Source organism: Balearica regulorum, chromosome 5, assembly GCF_011004875.1.
Source record: "Balearica regulorum gibbericeps isolate bBalReg1 chromosome 5, bBalReg1.pri, whole genome shotgun sequence".
Lineage (NCBI taxonomy): Eukaryota > Metazoa > Chordata > Aves > Gruiformes > Gruidae > Balearica > Balearica regulorum.
In genome coordinates, this window is record NC_046188.1 from 25,005,131 (window position 1) to 25,023,743 (window position 18,613).

At 56.9% G+C, this 18,613-nt stretch overlaps 2 protein-coding genes across 4 annotated transcripts in view; one reads left to right on the plus strand and one right to left on the minus strand.

The window, feature by feature from the left end:
• Nucleotides 1-2,889: 2,889 nt before the first annotated feature.
• NGB (neuroglobin) lies at nucleotides 2,890-9,315 on the plus strand. Its single transcript, XM_075753809.1, has 4 exons — nucleotides 2,890-3,094; nucleotides 4,481-4,592; nucleotides 6,112-6,231; nucleotides 7,032-9,315. Exons 1-4 carry the CDS (start codon nucleotides 2,988-2,990, stop codon nucleotides 7,176-7,178), a joined length of 486 nt encoding a protein of 161 aa, XP_075609924.1. The 5' UTR covers nucleotides 2,890-2,987; the 3' UTR covers nucleotides 7,179-9,315.
• A 2,241-nt stretch (nucleotides 9,316-11,556) lies between these two features.
• Nucleotides 11,557-18,613, minus strand: part of TMEM63C (transmembrane protein 63C) — a 33,616-nt gene continuing 26,559 nt past the window's right edge. For all 3 annotated transcript variants that reach the window (XM_075753813.1, XM_075753812.1, XM_075753810.1), the window contains exons 14-24: nucleotides 18,253-18,375; nucleotides 17,577-17,730; nucleotides 16,904-17,010; nucleotides 15,968-16,054; nucleotides 15,381-15,446; nucleotides 15,100-15,262; nucleotides 14,759-14,864; nucleotides 14,384-14,551; nucleotides 13,974-14,089; nucleotides 13,736-13,807; nucleotides 11,557-13,648 (exon numbers count right to left, since the gene is read on the minus strand). In XM_075753813.1, coding sequence (XP_075609928.1) covers nucleotides 13,436-13,648; nucleotides 13,736-13,807; nucleotides 13,974-14,089; nucleotides 14,384-14,551; nucleotides 14,759-14,864; nucleotides 15,100-15,262; nucleotides 15,381-15,446; nucleotides 15,968-16,054; nucleotides 16,904-17,010; nucleotides 17,577-17,730; nucleotides 18,253-18,375 — 1,375 coding nt within the window. In that variant the 3' untranslated portion in view covers nucleotides 11,557-13,435. The remainder of the gene's footprint in view (nucleotides 13,649-13,735; nucleotides 13,808-13,973; nucleotides 14,090-14,383; nucleotides 14,552-14,758; nucleotides 14,865-15,099; nucleotides 15,263-15,380; nucleotides 15,447-15,967; nucleotides 16,055-16,903; nucleotides 17,011-17,576; nucleotides 17,731-18,252; nucleotides 18,376-18,613) is intronic.

Genomic DNA, 18,613 nt, shown 5'->3' on the forward strand with positions numbered 1-18,613 from the left:
AGACCTATGCTGTCACAGGGAAACAACTGCTGGCTTTGTTCAGGGAGAGGGCATGTACCAGTGCCCAGGCACTGGCAAAGGAATGGATTCTTTGTTCAGAGAGAGGGTGGGGAAACTGCTCCTGAATGTGCCCATACCCTACCCAGAAGGAGCTGGTGCAGGGAAGGAATTAACTCTCTTTGGTTCTTAGACTCTGCTAAGTGCCATACCAGCATGGGTATGGGTGCCAACAGGTAGGCAGCAGTGTTGCCGGCCCGTTGCCTCTTTCATCGGCTGGGGCAACTGTATGCTCCACAGAAGGAGAAGACACGTCACGCTCCGCACTTTTGTTGCTGCTGATATTGTCTGGTCTGTTCTGACACTTGTGCCTTGTCTGTGGGCACTCAGTGTGCAGCCACCATCTGCGGCACAGAGGGAAGGTGTGGGGGGGGAAGACTTTGGACAAGAGCCACCATTTTCCCTTGCTGTCATGGCTTCACTGCTATTGTCTGAGATACTCTTGCCATCAGGGATGATGGCTGAACTTGTATTTCACTGTTCCTCTGGGATGTGGTAGCTGGTATGATGCCCGTGTGGACCCAAGGAAAGGTGTCCCATATACTAAGTAAGCTTTAGGAGCTGATCGCTCTTAACTACAATAACTTGCTTTTGTGGTGCTTCTCTTCCTCTTCTATCAGCCAGCTCTGAATATACTCAAAATGTTGCTAGGCAAATATTCAGCCTCGGTTGCTCCTCTGACTGCACGTAATTGCTTCAACTCTGCTCCTTGGTATCCTGTGGTCTAGGGAGGACTCTCCGCTGTCCTTTCCAGTGCCCTGGCAGCACAGCACTGCCTGTTCTACTCCCCTTTCTTGTTAGCAGGGTCAGGTTGAACTGTCCAGCCAGGCTCTGGTGAAGCTCCATGGCTGCGTGGCTGTGACAACAGGCTGAAATGTCAGAGTAGCTGGTGCAGATGCATATAGGATGACACTTCATGCTCTTTACCGGTGCGCTTGATCAGCTGTAAGATAGCTAAAGGTTAATGTTTGCGTTGGCACTGCCAGGCTTGTGTTCGCTGCCCTGCTCACATTAACCCGATGTTTCTCGCTGCTCTTTCAGACTCCTTGCAGCTTCAGCAGTTATTGCACTGATTTGTCATCAGTCCCAGTGTGAATGTTTCCTCTGCAACCAGACAGCTAAGATGCTGTTTTTAGTGGGAGCTTGTTGTGGACCAGAAGATGGTGGCCAACAGCAGGAAGCACTGCGGGCTGGCAAGCTGCATGATTTTCTGAGCCCCCAACCATGAGCTGCCCCTGTAGCTTGTGATTTTACTTTATTATTGAATGCTTTCTATTTATCCCCTGTTCTCTGAGAATATAGATGCGCAGAGATCATATGCCTTTCAGGCTTTTCTTAGTTGTCATGAAAGCTAAACTGCTGTATTTTTAACAGAAGCTATTTGCATCTTTCCAGGACCTGGGACTTTTGACGTTAATTAAGTCTTTTCTAGCAATGGCATTCAAAACACAGCAAACCTGGAACTTCATTTGTTTTTTGGCTCAGTAGCCAGAGATCTGAAGCATTTGTCCCATCTGACAGTTCAATTTCTTTGTGAGTTTGCTGGACTGTTCAAGAAGATAAGGTTCTCCAGCCTCCTGTAATGTATATGGAGCTTTTCCTATACAGCATCTTGTCTGGTCTGCGCTAAGAATGCGGGGTCTCAAAATCTGGAGACAGCAGGTAATTTATTCTGGCACTTGCAGAGACATCTCCGGTGGCTTCCTGCTGTCACTGCAGTCAGTGCTGTCACTCTGGCTCTTTAGGTGAAAGGCCCCTGGGAGACAAGCTGGGGCCAGGGCTGAGGATGTAGCATTGTGCCTTTGAACTTGTCTCTTCCATAGATTAATTTCAGTACTTCAACCAGAAGATCCTCCTTTCTGCCTACACTGAGTCAATGTGCTCCTGGGTTGGGTCAGAGGCTGCTGTCTTCTCTCCTGAGTACGAGAAGTAAGTCGGATGTGTAGAACCAGAACTTGTAATAAGATCAGCACAATTGGTATTTCAGAGCAGGCTGTGATAGTTTCAGTAATATTTGTGCTTTTGTGTTGCTCACATCCTTCTGAAAACCTTTACTTGCATGACTGCTCCGGCTTCCCTGGGTTTTGTTGTGCTGCTTGAGACCTTGCTTGCCCCTTCTTGCTTTGTTTCCTCCATGCTGCTTAAATCCTGGGGCCAAATTAAAAGCAGTGTTTCCCTTTGTCTGAGCAATAAAGAGAAGCTGGGTGTCCTGAACATGTTTGACAAAGATGGCATGTCTTCTGTTCTGTTATTAACAACTCTGCCTGGTTCAGCTGGCTTAATTAGCCTTAAATTAAACATGTTTATCTTGCAGTGTCTAGACTGCATCTGCCTGTGGAGATAGCAGGTGGCTGCAGGGCATCCTGAGTCTCAGTGGAAGTGGCTGTAGCGTTGGAGTGCTGGAGCATCACTGAGGACCTCCACAGCAAAGTTGAGCTCGTAGGGACCTGTGCTGAATGGCGAGCGAAGACGCCTGGGTCTGGGGCCCCTCGCTAGCAGTGCTCTGCCTGCTGCTTCACTTGTAAAATCAGGCACATCGGGAACTGCCAACCATGCATGAGCTAAACTTTCCCCTCTGCCCTGCGGCTGCGAACCCGGGGAGGGGTGGCTGGGGAATTTTTTTTTTTTTTTCTCTTTCCTCCTTCCCCTGAGTGGGAAATATAAAGTGAGATCTTCCTTACTCGTGAGGCGGTCGGGGAAGCCTCGGGTGGAGGAAAAGGGCACCGGGGAGCTGCGGTGCCGGCAGCCCGCCGCGGGCAGGGGCAGGGGCGGAGCGCGGATGCCCGCCGCGGCGGGGGGCGCGGGGGCGGGACGCCCAGGTGAGCGCGGCGGAGCGAGGGGTGGGCGGCTGCCGCTCGGCGGCCCCTCCGCCCGCGGAGCGAGCGGTGCCAGCGCCTGGCCTCGGGCGGCGAGGGGCAGGTCCCCCCGCCATGGAGAGCGGGATGCCGCTGTCTGGCAGGCAGCGAGCGCTGATCCGGGAGAGCTGGCAGCGGGTGAGCGGCAGCCCCGTGCAGCACGGCCTCGTCCTCTTCACCAGGTGAGCGGGGCGGCGGGGACGGGATGCGGCCACCGGCACACTAGCCCCGGCCGTCCGCCCGACCCGTGGGGGGATGGACGGGCTCCGCTTCTTGGAGAGAAACGCTTCCCTTCGCCTGGCGACGGCTCCCGGCCGGCTCCCGTGCCCCGCCGCCTCTGCCTTCCCCGGGTCCGGAGGGGGCAGCGCGGGGCTGAAGCTTCTCCACCGCGAAGCCGCGGGTGCCGTGGGGCCAGCGGCGTGGGGAAGGCCGTCCACTCCGCGCTGCTTCCCGGCCTTTCCCACCCTCCGCGAGTGAGAACTTTGTTACGGGGAGATGGAGGGTGAGGGAGAGAGGCAGCGGGCAGGTTTTGTGCGTTTCTGCCCGCTGATCCCCTGCCTTGTCACCGTTGCTTCTGCTGTGTCTGCCCAGCTCTGGGGAGTGTATCGAAGGGGCCTCCTAATTGTCCCGGGCACGGCACTCTGCAGCCCCGGGCAAAGACCTGGCCGCTGGTGAGGGATTAGGTCTCAGGGCAGAGGAAACGGTGTGCTAGGGGGAACGGCTGAAACTCAACTCCTTGCCTCTCCTAAGCAGATTAATGTCTCAATTATGGGAAGAGAAAATGGAAAAATCTATGAAAAGTCGTTTCAGAAGGATGGCCAGAGAGTTGATGACCAGCTTCTGGAGCGGGGCATAACATGCAGGAGCCAAACCTTGTAGAGCAGGGCTGTGAGCAGCAACAGCAATGTTTGGGAGTTTTAGTGGAGAGGGATGCAGTGGTTTAATGTGCAGGATGGGGAGAAGAGAGACTGTGGCCTCCATGGACAGCATCAGCCTCTTGTAGCTGCCTGGGTGGCTGCTACTGAGACCCATATGTGCCTGGCATACACTGGCAGGGAGGATGGGGGGGGGGAAAATGGGAGCTGGTGATGGTGTGGGAGAGTGAGGTATTAGCTGAGTTTATACATGCTCCCTTGCTCAAGTAGGAAAGTCGGCTGCTGGAGCTTGCAGGCCTTCCCTGGATTTGGGAGCTTTGGGGCTCAAGGGGATCATGAAGTGGGAATGGGAAGAGTTGAGACAACAGCCAAGGCTTTGGGGAGAAAGGCCAGGCTGGAGGAATTCCAGCAAGCTGGGACTGGTCCTCAGGTGCCGTAAACATGCATCTGAGAGCTGGGACTGCAAGCTAGAGAAATGAAGACTTTTTTGACTATAGGTAACCTGGATTGCCCTAAACTAAGACTTTTCAGAACTTCTGGGTCCTTTACAGGTGGGGAGGGATCAGTAGGTGGGAAGGGAGGCAGAGTGGGGGGCTGCAGGTGTCCTGCTGATGGGGTTGTTCCTGGAGTGAGCAGGACTCTAAATAAAGCTGAGGAAGTGAGAAGATGGGGGTTTCTCTTTTGCTGTTGCAGGTTGTTTGACTTGGACCCCGACCTGTTGCCCCTTTTCCAGTACAACTGCAAGCAGTTTGCCAGCCCTCAGGAGTGCCTCTCTGCCCCCGAATTCCTGGATCACATCAGGAAGGTGAGAGAGGGGCCGTGGCACGGCCAGAGCACAGCCTCTGTGGAGGAGGAAGCCCTTAGGCAATGGCTTGGCACTATGGGGCGCCTGTTTGGGGAATGCATGGGAAGTCTTCTCCCGAGGTGGTGACTACAGGGGGTTACTCATGCTAGCAGAAGGTGCTATTGCTGGGACAAAGTGCCCTACAACAGTGGGAAAGGGATGAATATGTGGGTTGTGGTGGGTAAGAAGCACCATGCTGATTTCCATGCCCTCATCTGAGAGTGGATTGGCTCTTGTGAAAGCTGGAAGCTCCCTTCTTCTATGGTGGAAGTGCCTCAGTGAGCTCGCTTCTGTCCAGACAAGGACTGGAGCCCTCTGCTTGGCCACATGCTGACAATAGAGCTGGGCAGTGGGCCAGGCCTTCTCCACTACTGTGGAGAGGCTGTTGGTGTGGCTGCAGAGCCAGAATGCCCACGCTATCTCTTGGATAGCCTCTGGGGGAGTGCTGTGATACACGTTCACCTCCCCCCAAAACAGGGAGAGGAGCAATGCTGATGTCACCTGGAGAAGCTCATGCATGGACAGAATTACATCCGGTGCAGCGGAGACCCTTTGAGCCCTGAAGAGCAGCCACACCAGGGCAGAGCACAGCCTTGGCTTGCAGATGCCTTCATAAACTGTGTGGCTCCATCTTTAAACCAGTAAGAGGCTGTTTCAGGACTGCGCTCCTCTGATAGCTGAAGCTTTTTGTTATTTTCCAGCCTCTGTTTATTGGCAAAGTTAAGTCCATTTTTACTTCTGCTATTATTGCCTTGAGCTGAAATAGCTCTTTGCTCTTGTTGCAGATAATTTCCCTGTTGAAATTATAGAGCACAATTCTATCACCTCTTGGCTTTGCCAAGCTAACCATGCCCTGGCTTTAATCTCTTCTTCTAATTTGGTGTGTCTGTTCCCTTCATCCCTCTTTAACCGTTCTCTGTCCTGTTTCCATTTGACTTTTCATGCTCCTGGGAGACCATGGTGGTACGTGCTTCACCAGACCAGGTCTCTTGGCTGCACTATCCACCCCCTCTCCTCAAAATACCCTGCCTGATCTTAGAATTGGAGTTGCTTTTTTCACAATTGCACCATCTTGTCAAATTCTAGTTGGAAGCTCTGGTCCTGGCAACTTCCAGAGCTCCTCTGCAGTTGTCCTGATGTCCTAAGAGCTGTAATGACTGCATCAGCATTAGCTCTTGGCCCGTAAATCCTCTGCTATAGCGCTGTTTACCCTCTCTGGGACAGGGAGGTCAGCAGTGCTGCTTGCTGTGGAACCTCTGGCAGTGTCCCATGGAAGGATGTGGTGTGTGCGCTGCTGCCAGCATGCCTCACTGATGTGACACACAGATCACAGTAGAGCAAAGGAAAGCTCAGAGGGCATCTGCTGGGCTGGGAAGTGGTCAGGCTGAGAAGGGTGAAGCAGAGGGGTTAGACTCTTTGCTCTTCTGGGAGAGCAGCACAGCCTTGCTGTTAATGCTGTTCTATCTCTGTGCTCCTGCAGGTGATGCTGGTGATCGATGCTGCTGTGAGCCACCTGGAGAACTTGTCCTGCCTGGAGGAGTATCTCTGCAACCTAGGCAAGAAGCATCAGGCGGTTGGTGTGAAGGTCGAGTCTTTCTCGGTGAGGCGTCCTCTCTTGTCCCCCTGTGGCTGTGTTCATGCAGCCTTGCCTGCAGCCCTTGGCTGTCCCCATCCCTCTGCACCCACCTGCTGGGTTCAGCTGGCTGGAGAGAACGCTGGTGGCTCAGGGCAGACCCCGAGCTGCTGATACCTGCATAGTGATGTTGGCTCAATCAGGCAAACCCTTGAGCTCCCCTCAAACAGAGGAGGATAGAGGGGAGCAAGGCATTTCCCCTGTTTGAAGAGGACCACGGTTTGGGGCACTGCAGAGTCTCCTGTGACACAGGGCTGCAGGCTCAGCCTTTGCCTGGGCCCTGGATCTCTGCATCAAATGCTCTGGGCAAACCTCACTGCACCTGGGGAAGGGAGTATCTGCCTCTCTCTGTCCACACTGGGATGGGGTTGCTGCACCTCAGTCCTGGCTTCCTCCATGGCAGTAAGACAGGAGCATCCTCCATATTAAGCCCTTGCTTAGTCCTCTGCTGTTGTCAACCATGGACAGAAATGCTGGATAACGTGGTGGGGAAGGGTAAGTTGAAGGAAAGGCTTCTAACCAATGCATGGCTCCCTCCTGATACTACTACCTGTGGTATCTGGTGAGGGGCAGCATAGGGAAGGGGATGGAGTAGGCTGGCTCTAGGCTTCTTCTAAGCAGCCAGGGATGGGGTGGCCTGGCCCTGCTGGTGGAGGAGGAGCAGCTGCCCTGCAATGGGAGAAGCCCAAAAAGGCAGTGAAGCAAGAGAAGGGGCTGTGTGTCATCCCCCCGGTGCCGAGCTTGATGTCTCCCTTTTTGGGTTGCAGACTGTTGGCGAGTCCTTGCTGTATATGCTGGAGAAATGCCTCGGCGCTGCCTTCAACCCAGATGTGCGGGAGGCTTGGAGCAAACTCTACGGTGCTGTGGTGAAAGCCATGCAACGCGGCTGGGAGACCCTCCCAGAAGGGGACTAGGTCCTGTCAGCCATGCCCATCTCTGACCACACAGCGGTCCTGGGCAGGGGGAGTGCTCACACCACGTTCTCTGTCTCTCTCCACCTCTGTCTTTGTGCACCAGCCCATCGCTGTCTTCTCCAGTCACGTGTGCTTCGGGGCTCTCCCAGTGATTCCGCCTTGTTTCGACACGGCCACATCTCTGCCTTTGCTGAGGGCTGGCAGGGCACGTCTCTGCAGCGAAGCCTAGGAGTGCCACAGCACAGGTACGCCGCCCTGCCCCAAGTTCCTTTGGGCTAGCTGAGGCACCAACACCCGTATACCTACTCTGGTTTTTAGCTGGTTCATCTTCCCTCCTCTTGCTACCCACCCTAGTTAGATGACAGCTAGCATAGGCCTTTTGGGCTTATTTGCCCAAGATCCTACTTGCCGTGCTTGAGACCTGTGAGATCCGGCACTGCTCGCTCCTGCCATGCTGCTGTGGTCAGTTCAGCTGTGGCAATGGCGGATTTGGGTCCCTCCAGGGACAGGGGCAGCAGAGGTGGGAGCTGGCTGTGCCATGCGGCCGCCCTCCCCAAACTTTGCAGGGAGCTTTTCCCTCTTTCTCTTCACCGACATGTCATTACCGGATGGTTAATCCTGGTCCTCTTTTCTGCCTTGCCTCTCCCCTGGATGGGATCCATGGCTTTTCTTTGTGTCAGGTTGGCCACAACTCAGTGCGTTTCCTAGGGATGATTCAAGCAGTTTGGTCATGTTAATCCTGAGGTGAGGCTGCTTTTAGCAGGTCTGGGCTGTCAGCTGAAAGGCTTTGTGTTGGTTTGGCTGGTTGGTTTAGCCTCAGAGCCAGCTGAAAGGCAGCAGCAGTGGTGGCTGTTTACTGCTTTGTGTTAAGGAGAATAAAGTAAATACAAGGAAAAGATGTCTTAAAATAAAAATGAAGGTTGCAATCATGTCATGGCAACAGCTTCTAGAAATCGTTCTGGCTCTTGGCCAGAGGAAGCATAGCTGGAATTTCTCTGCTGATGGTGTCAGGACCTGGAGCACTTCCCAGCTGCACACAGTGCCCTTTAGTAATCCCTCCCAGCCACACTTGAGACACGGCCGCTTCGGAGCAGAGCAAGGCACCCAGTTAGGTGCATGCAGCAGTGGCTGTGTCAGGACAGGAGTGAAAAGACAGCATCTGCCAGAAGAAATCCCAGAATATGGCTGAGAGGCAGCACCTGAAGGCTCTGGGAGGAGCTGAACTTGAGCACTTTGAAGAAGAGTTCATCTTTATGGGGAAGTCACTGTGGGACAGGCAGAACCACGTTTCCAGCCTTCACTAGCCCCAGGGCAAGAACATTGGAGCAAGTACTCAGTTACAGGCAGTGCCCTTTTTTTGCTGCTCCTTCAGGGCAGGAGGAGCCCGGCGTTGAGGGCTGAGATGGTCCTGTTCTAGAGACCCGTTCCTCCTATACTCAGGCATCCTCCACTCTGGGGCAGGAGAGGGCTGCCTGCTCCTTGCAGCTGCAGCTGAGGACTCCCAGCTCCATGCCATGGAGGGGATGATGGGGTGCCCTGTGAGATGGGGCTTCCTTCCACCAGGTCTGGTGGTGGCCGTGGGCTTCCAGCAAGCAAGGAGCCCTCCAGCTGTGTTTGAGAGGGGAGCTGAGGGGTGTTGTGGAACAGGCAGTGAACAAACACTTGTAGGATGCTCACTGTCCTCCCTGTGGTACCAGGCTCTGCTCCTGCAGTCGTACAGCGTGGTGGTGTGCATCCCGGCCCATGGCTCTCTCCGTCAGTTGGGTCAGGTGAGGTCCTCCTTGTTCTTGTGCCAGGCAGTGAGGGATGGAGGAGACAGGGTTGGGGGGAGACACCGGCTGTGATTGCATGGTATGGGGCAGGAGGGTTTGGGAATGGGGATGTCCTCTTTGCAACCATGTTCTGGGGTATAAGCCTTCAGCATCACAGGGGGAGACCTTCTGGCTCTGTGTGACAAGTAGGCAGCTGTGTGATGGGTGGAGTGTGGGTGTTACTGCCCCAAACCATCCCTGCTCCCTCTAGCTTTCCCAGCTCCTTGACTTCTCTGTACCACATTTTGTGTAACTCCCAAGAGAACTGAACTTGTCTGTGTGCCTCTTATACCCAGCTGTACTGTTTAATAAAGAACAACAGTGAGTCTCGGACCTTTTTGTTGCTTTATGTTTAATATAAAAAGCCTAAGCAAGCCAAAAAAATAAAAAAGACGGAGAGAGGCTTACTGGTTTCTTGTTGCCTCTAGCTTTGGAGATACTGGTCACTGTGAGTGCTCAACTGACATGAGAAGGCATCCATCCTCCCAGTCTGTTGGGAGCTTTTGTGCACTGTAATTAAATGGATGAGCAGCAGAGGGGCTAGCAAAGGCATCCTGCTGCTGATTGCTCATTAACTTTCAAATTTAACGATCTCTAATGGAATTTGAATTTTAAGCAATCGGCCTAAAAATCCCTTTTCTGTTGTTCAGATGCTGCTTTTGTACTTTGAGATACTATCAGCTCACCTGCTGCTGGTCACCCACTGCTGGTTGCCTGCAGCAGCAGGGCATGGCCTCAAAGTCCTGCCCGGCTCCATGCAGCATCCACCCTGCCAGCTGGACTGTGGAGCTGCCCTAACAGCTCTGCCCCAGGGAGCAGCTGGTGGGGATGCAGGAGGTCCTGTCTCCCTGAGGCATGTTCTAGCTTTGACATGGTGGGTTTCCAGCCCTGGGAGAAGGCACTGAAGAAGTCCCTGACTGATGGTCCCTAGAGCGAGGAAGCAAGCTTCAGGTCTGTAATAGCACTTCCTGAGGGCTGGAAATCCCAGCCCTGCCACAGGAGAGCATGGTGAGCATCCTGGGAAAGCCACGCCGCGCTGCCTTGGGCAACGTTTAGGATGGGGCTTGTTCTGCAGGGCAATATGTGATGGGCTGCAAAGGGTGAGGAGAGCAGCAGAGATCTGAATGCAAAGAAATCCTCCCTGTGATTAATTTCTAAAACAAATTTTCCAGCTCTTCCTGGCCTGCAGCACAGCTGCCAGCCTCAGGGCTGGTGATGGGAGCCCAAGCCCAGCACTGCAGGGAAGGTCCAGCGCGGCACCCCCTGGCAGCACCCCCATCTTCGACTCCCTGCGCCAGCACGGAGGCTGCCATGGCTCCCACAAAGCACCCCTTTGCCTTTGCTGCCCTGCGGGGATGCTCCTGGCACCGCCTGATGCCAGCCGGTGCAGTGGGAGACACCATGCAATTGCTCGGCCCCGGCTGTGAGGGACTTTTGTATGTGCAGGCTGTAATCAGGCGAGTGCGTTTCTGAGGGCCAGAGTGGTGGAGATGCAGGGTGATGGGCTTATACAACCTCGTTAGGCTGTGATGAGCTTCCCCGGCGTGAGGGCCAGGAGAGCCGCAAGTGGGGGGGGGGCAATTATAGCCCTCGCTCACAGCCAGGGCTCCTGCCTCAGCAACGTGGTGGCAGCAAGGCCCTGCATTTAGCCCTGTTTACCACTAATTATGAACTGGGGGGCGGGGGGGGGGGGCTCTGTGGGGGTGTGTGATGCGGGTTTTTCATTTTTCCAGGTTTTTTTCACCCAAAGGGAAGCCCTCCCCGTGCCCCTTCACCATGCTGCCAGCCAGGCTAGCCGGGCAGGGCTCACCCCAGCAGAGCCATGGAGGGTCTGGCAGGAGGACCCTGCTGAAACCAGAGGCAAATCATTCAAGCAGGAATTTGGGTATAAAGGGAGGTATTTTGTGAGGGAGGAGGGGAGCAAAAGAGCACTGCCTGCTCAAAATCTAGAGAAAGGCTCCCAAAATTGTGTTCACCTCCCTCCTTGAGACTTGCTGGCAGGTAGTTCAGCTTTGGGAACATCTGCTCCACCCCCAGATGAGCTGGGTCCCTGTGCTGCCCCAGTTCCTTGATGTGGTCCCACAGAAGCTCCAGACCACCCTCCCCCCCCCCCCTCCCCCCCAGGCAGTGTGTGCCCCTTTGGTGGTGTCCTGAGCCAGCCCTGCCTGTGGGGCAAGTGCTGGCAGAGGATGGGCAGGGGAGGCAGGTGACTGTCCCAGGGCTGCACCCCATGCCCGATGTTGGGGATGGTGCCGAGGGCTGTGCCAGCCTTTCCAAGGGGACACGGCGGGGTGCTTCCCTGCTCCCACACCTTTGCTTTTCCTGCCCACTTGCTGGGGTGTGCTTTTGTGGGGACTGTGGTGGGCAGCAAGATGCCTGGAGATGGGGAGGTGGCCGAGCAGTCTCCTCCCCACTGAGGCCTCTGCAGGACATCTACAGAAAAGGTCAAAAGCAGCCCACAGGTGGGGAAAGGGGCTGGGGTACTTTAGCAAGCTCCAGTGGTGATGGTCCTCCCCCTCTCCTGGCACGGGGCAGGACGCACAGGGGTGATGATGCCAGGCAGTGGCTGGGTGAAGTCATTTTATTCAAGGCACGGTCATAGCAATAAATCACGAGAAGGTACAGACCTCTGGCACATTCCTACAGCAGGGCAGCCAAGGGCAATTGGACCAGCAGCCCGAGCTCCTGAGGACACGGTGCCGCTCACAGGCACTTGCTTCCACCCAGCGAGAGGCCACCAGCATCCCCCCGCTCCGGCTGGGGCTGCCCCCAGAGCAGGCAGTGAGGGCAGTGGCTGAGCTGCAGGCAGCCCTGGGGGCACCTGGGCAGGGAGTCGCGAGCCCCCCATGGTGCTTTTTGGGGTCAGGAGGGAGCATGTGAGCGCAAGGCTCCCCCGAGGCAACCGCTTGGTGTCTAGCGTGCCGCAGCCATCGTCCCAGCATGCAGGAGCATAGGTGGGATGGGGGCCATGGGGCTGCCAGCTGGCCAAACTGAGACCCACCAGCCCCACAGGGATGTCCCAGGGCCCACTTGAGTCCAACAGACACCCACAGCTCACTGCTGGACTGCTTTTTAACCCCCTCCCTACCCTTCCCAAAACTGTCACCCTGTGCCTCCCCTTCCCAGTGGCACCAGCAATGCTGAGTGGTGCCATGGCCAAGCGTCTGCCCTCGCACAGCAGCACTCCCCATGCCAGCAGCCCTGGTGCCAGCAGAGCTGCATCGTCATCCCTTTCCTCCCTGAACGGCCCTGGGATGGCAGCTAGAATTGCTCTGAAGCCAGCAGGAAAATCAGGAACAGGAAAATCAGCTCCCAGGCCAAAGCAGGGCCGAGGGAGGAGCCAGCATGCCCAGGTGGGCTAGCCTGGTGGGAGAGGGGCTGAGCAGGGCGAGGATCTGCCCATGTCCCCAGGGGCCTCCACGGCTGCTGCAGATGAGCTGGAAAACCCCAGGGATGCTGCCTAGGCAGGAGCTGGTGCATTTACACTGACTGCAGGAGGACTCACACTCAAGAGGCAGTGCAGCTGCTGGGGGAGCATCCCATGGCTGCGGCTTGTGGGTGAGGGCAGGATGCAATGGACCAGGACCCGGAGGCTGGGGTCCTGCCAACCCCCCTACATTTCTGTTGTAACAGGACGGGGCCATGCAGGGTCCCATGGCCAGCCCCAGCACAAGGGGGATGCTGCTGGGGGGGAGTGGGATGATGAGGAGCTGCCCTCACAGCTATTAAACACATTTGCTCCTTGACCTCCTGCTCCTCCCCGAGGACCTAAGGGCACAGGCATGATGCAGCGGCAATGGAGGGATGGGGTGGGAGGGTGGGGAAGAGCTGGGCTTGTGTTTTCATGCCTGCCTTGGGGCAGGACCCACGGTGCTCAGGAAGATGTGGGAGCAGCCCTGGGCACTCACCTCCTCCACCAAAGCACGAGCATCTCAGCAGTCCCTGCTTTAATGGGCAAAGCCTGGGGGGTGGCAGGAGCTGCAGGGAGCTGTGGGTGGGAGGGGTGGGAAGCAAGGGTTAGGGGTGGCCGTCCCCTGCCACTGAGGACCCATGGGACAGCGTGGTGGCGGGCACATTCATCTGAGCTGTCTGGGCTGCTTCCCCCTCACAGAGGGGCCAGGGCCTCCCTCCTGCCCCCAAAAGTATGGCCTCTCAGAGAGACCCTCTCGCCCCACCGCTGCACCCCCTCTTCCCCACGATGTGCTGGAAGAGGCAGGTGGGGATGGGGAGGCACAGGGAGGGGGCTGAGCCAGGCCAGGCAGCGGGAGGGACTGGCAGAGCCTCCCACCACCTCCCATACAATGGGGTCTTCCCCTCACATCAGTCCTGTCGTCCCCCTGCCCCATCGGCAAGGTGGCCCCACCAATGCTGGGAAGGCTCCTTCCTGCCGCCCAGCACGACCTCCGCTTTCGGCACGGCTGGTCCTCGCCCCAGTGGCGGGGATGCTCACTGGTAGCGGGCCTGGCTCTCCATCACGGGGCCACTCCTATACTCGCCCTCCACTGTCTCCAGCTCTGTCTCGAAGCTCTGCAGCCCCCTGTCCTCTCCGTCCTCCGCTGGCTCCAGGTGGTTGCCCATGGTGCCGTAGGACTGGTGCGCTGGGGAGGCCGCCGGTGTCAGGCTCAGCTCAGGCTCCTGCAGGACGGTGGCCACAAAGAGCTGCCCCAGGGGGCGGTGGGGGGTCAGGGCCCAGGGAAGCAAGAGGGGGGGGGGGTGTGTGCAGTGGGGCTGGGGAGGGGTACTCACATTGGAGTTGGGGGTGGAGGAAACGCTGCTCCGCTCCACATCGTTGAAGGCGCCCTCAGACTGGTCAGACATCTGGGGACAGGGAGGCCAGGAAGAAATGATTGTTTGGGGGGCTCCAGCTGAAGCCAGGAGGGCTGCCAGGCGCTGCCTCTGACTCCCCACAGCAAATGCACTCCAGAGAGGTGAGAAGAAGGTGCAGTGGGGCAAGAGAACAGGATGTGCAGCTGCCCATGCTCACCTGGTAGCTGGAGGGCTTCCGTGGCTGCAGCTTCTTCAGGCAGAGGCCAAAGAAGGAGAAGACAATGCAGGAGAGGAGGACCACAAAGGTGAAGAGGGTGACAGGGCGAGTGGGACCTAGAGCACAGAGACACTGGGGCAGCACATGAGCCTCCAAGGACCTGCTGCACATCCAGCTGAGCCCCAGGCTGGCACCTGCTTTGAGTCTTACGAGCTCTCAACCCCCTTCTCAAAGCATTAGCTGACATAGCCCTCATTTTCGAGGTCTCCATCACACCTTCCCCCTTCCAATCTCCCTTCCCACCCTCCATACCATGCCTAAGAAGTCAGGGGTCACACTCGTGACTCATCCCCCCAACTGTCAGATGTGACCCTCAGCAGTGGCAGGGGGCTGCCCCACGCTCTCCCTACCAAGGCGCAGGACGGAGAAGAAGAGCAGCCAGAACATGCAGAGGATGGGGGCCACCACGACCTGGCTGATGGCAGCGACGTGGAGGCGCTGGTTCAGCTTGGTGGGGATATACACGTAGTAGATATTGTACCGGTCAACCATGTGCTTGAGCAGCATGTAGAGCAAACCTAGAAGAAGGACGGGCCATTTGGGGGGAGGACAATGGGAACAGCCAGGTCTCAGGGACAGCAGGGCAGGCCCAGGAGATGATGCTCAAGGGTTCCCTCCTGTACCACACAGGAAGCTCGTGCTCCCATGCTGCTGCTGGTGGCTGCGACAGGCTGTTCTCCACAGGGCCGGGGGCAGTGAGACCAGAGACATGGGGCTGTACTCACCAAAGGGGACAATGATGGGGCAGGTGATGCTGTAGGTCATGACAACAGAGAAGATGCAGCAGGTCCAGGCATACTCCAGCCCAAACTGGAACTGATAGGCTTGGCTCTGAGGCACAACCAACAGCACTGTTACTGCTCTGCCTCTGCAAAGGCTGCTCTTGCCTTTGCACCCTGACCCACACGATTGCCTCCCCCTGTTATTCCCATGGGGCCAGGGCCAGCAGTGCCCCTTGCATGGTGGCTTGTCCCCACAAGCCTCCCCATAGGATCAGGAGAGCCTGTTTCCAGTGACCGCATCCCTGGCCTGCTGTGTAGGCTCAGAGGTGACCAGAGCCACGTACCCGCTTGACGTGGAGCCTCTCAGGCTCGGACTTGGCAAAGCAGAGGCGGGCAGTGTAGACAAGGAGGCCTGGGATGCGCAGCAGCTCCATGGCCGTCCCAATCAGGCTGGAGGTGACCACGTAGTTGACGAAGAAAGCGCCATTGTCTGGGAGGAAAACGCACCTGTGCCGGGGACATGGAAGGTGAGAGGATGCTCAGGCAGGCAGCTCGGAGAGCCGCTGGGGGCTGGCGTCAGGTGGTCCCCCTCACTGGGGAGGTCTGGGAACTCCCTGGTACTCACTGGAACTTGATATCAGCCTCATCCAGAAAGTGGGTGTCGAAGAGCCAGCGGAAAAAAAGGTCCAGGCTGGAGGGGGGAGAGGAGGAGCAGCTCAGAAAGAAGGGGAGCCACAGAGCAACATGGGGGGCACCAAGCAGGTGCGTGCTTTCCCCTGTTCCCAGCAGGCAAGCCCCCCTGGCCCTTACACCAACAGAGCAGCCCCTGCTGCCGCACAGCACCACCATGGCATGGGTGAGTGCCCCCTGGCAGGTCAGGCTTACTGGAGCCAGGACTATGCAGATACCTGACCTGGTCCTTTTGGGGTCTGCTGAAGGGTTTACCCCAAGCAAGGCACCACCAGCATCCTCAGGTCAGCTGTGGCAGCCTGGCAAGCTGCTCTGCTCCCCTCCTTCTCTGCAGAGAAGCTTTCTGTCTGTGACCATCTGGGAGCAGCTCAGCATGGCTAAAGAGTGAGCGTTTTCCTCCCCAGAGACCCACCTTTCAGCAGCAGTGGTGGACCCTTAGCCCTTTGCGGCTGGCTTGGGGGGCCTGGCTGCGATCCCAGCTACTGGGGAGCAGGGAGAGCAGCGCAGTAGGATAGTCCATACCTGCTCAGCCCCAGCGAGGGCAGGATGATGACCATGAACACCAGGAAGAAGAAGCACTTGTGCATGGTGAGCTGATTTTCACTCGACCTGGGGAGAGGGGAGGCAAGAGAAGAACATTGCGCTTTTCCAAAGCAGAGCAGCCAGTGGGGGGGGAGAGGCTGGGCTGGGTCTCACTTTTCACCAAGGAGCTACTCCCAACCCCCAGGAAGCCATGTGCATTTGATCTGTGCATCTACTGGGGCATGCAAAGCCTCTCCCAGGCTAGGGGAGGAGTCACCATGAGATAATATGCTGTAGTGAAAGCTCTCATCCTCCCAGCCTCTTACCTCCTTCATCTCTGCCCTCTCCTACCATCCCTGCTGGTGCAGACACCCAACAAGAGACAGTTGGGTGTCTACAATGGGTTCAGGAGCCCCCATTACCCTCTGGAGAAGGAAGGGAGGTGGTTACAAAGCTCCTGCAAGGACTCAGCAGACCAAGCACATGAATTGGGGCCAGCAGAGGGTCAAGACAGAGACAGCACATTGTAGAAGCTGGGCAGAGCTTCCTCTGCTAGGAGACTTTGAGCATCCTGAACCTGTATCACTGCCTTGGTGGGTTGGGAGCACAGCTGGGATGTGCCGCCCAAGTCAGGGCCATGGCCCTGCTGCTGCCAGTCCACCTATCACACCATCCATTTCACAAATGTCTTCAGATGAATCTTAAAACCAGCTCCACCTGCCTTTGTCAGCAGTCTGGAAGTGTTCAGGGCTAAGGCAAGGAAATAGCTCCTTCGGGCATGGACTTGGGGCTCTTTACATGAAGGGCAACCAGTGGGGCTCTGTGGGGGTCTGCTGCTCCACTGCCTGCCTCCCTGCAGGTTGGGTCCCATTCCACAAGTCCTACTGAGGTTCCTCCCATCTACCGCAGCCCTGGCATGGGGACCAGCCCTGTTACCTTGTCCAGTGTGACTCAAAGAACGCCGAGTAGTAAACGAGGAAGGGCAGGAAGACGGAGAAGGCCCAGAGCAGCAGCGTGGGGAAGAATTGGGTGATGATGGGGTTCTGTAGGAAGAAAGATGCCGGACATCTCCTCAGGAGCCTGCTGGAGCTCAGCCATGCTGGAGGCAGCTCCCTGGGCCTCCTGGCACAGGATGGTGTGTGCAATAGGCAAGCTGGGGCATTCCCTCCCTGAGCAGGGCTGTTTGCTTCAGGAAATAAGAGCTTGAGGCCAGCCAAAGGCACCAAAGGCATGTTCGGAGTCCCAGTGCCCGCCCAACAGCTCACAGGACAATGAGCAGGAAGGAAATGTGCTGCTGGCAGCTCCTAACAGCTCCTGGAACTCTTCCCAGCCCTCTCCTCTTGCATGGACACCAACCTGCCTTCCCTCATGGACACCAGCACCAAAACTCAGGTTTGCATAGGTGCCCCAGGGCTCTGTCACTGGAAACACAACAAGAAGAGGATGGATGGCAAGCAGGGGCATGAGTGCTCCTTGCCTCTCATCAATGCCCATGCCAGTGACGGCTTGTGTTCTTGGGCCAGTATAGAGCTGGTGCCTTCCCCCTGCCATGGACAAGCCTGGAAACAGAGACCCTGTGGGAAAGCTGGCATGGGGCCCTAGGGACTACCTTGAGGTTCTCCACAGGCTGTGTGACATTGAACATGTCCATGGTATTGACAACAATGGCTGGTGTGGTGAGGAAGAAGAGGAGGACGAAGAGGCAGATATTAAGGAGGATGAATCTCACCCACCAAGATGTGCCACGGACCGATAAATTCTCCCTGTGAGAGGAAAGCATGACTTGGACATAGTGCAGAGGAAAAGCCACATGTCCTGAGTCTTCTAGCCCAGCTCCCTGAAGCTCTGCCTCCCACTGCCCACACCGACCATACTGGCAGTCCCTGCTCAGAGTTCAACCCCTCCCCCTTCCCCATGCTGCTGCGCTGACACCTGAAAAGCCCCTGGGACCAGAGCATGGCTGCAGAGGGGAGGTCTGTGCCACCAGGAGGCTTGGGAGTCAGGCTGCAGAAATCAGAGCCTGGCAATCACTGAAATCTCGCCTGAACAAACCCCGCCACCCCCAGGGTGATCACCCCAGTCACCCCTGGTGACTTCTCCTATGGCCACAGGAGGGATTGTCAGCCTCCCTCTGCCACTCTGAGAAGGCATCCTACAGGTATGGGTGCACGTTCCCTACAGCTATATGGGTTCCCTATAGCTATGGGTATAGGCTCCCTATAGCCATGGGTATGGGTCCCTCCTAGCTGCTCGCCCTCCCTCCCTTTCCCACCACGGCAGTTCACCAGATGATATCACTGGGCGCAGGGGCATAGCGAACACCCCAGTGGTGTGACTTGACCACAGTGGTGACAGAGGACTGCTGGGGGTGCTTGCGGCAGCGGATGTGGCTGTAGTCCTTCAAAATCCTGCAAGAGGAGAGAGCCAGGGGTTGGGTCCGGACTGAGGGCCCTCTGCCCGCCCCCCGCCCACTTCTCATGATACCTTTCCCACAGCCCCAACAGAGCAGCCATCTCCGCAGGTGGCAGAGACACAGCGGACACAGACCCATCGCCTGGCTTTGGCCACAGGAGCCAGCAAGGTGCCCCAGTGGCGGTCACCACCAGGCTGGGGGATGTGCCAGCACTGGCACATCAAGGAGCACTC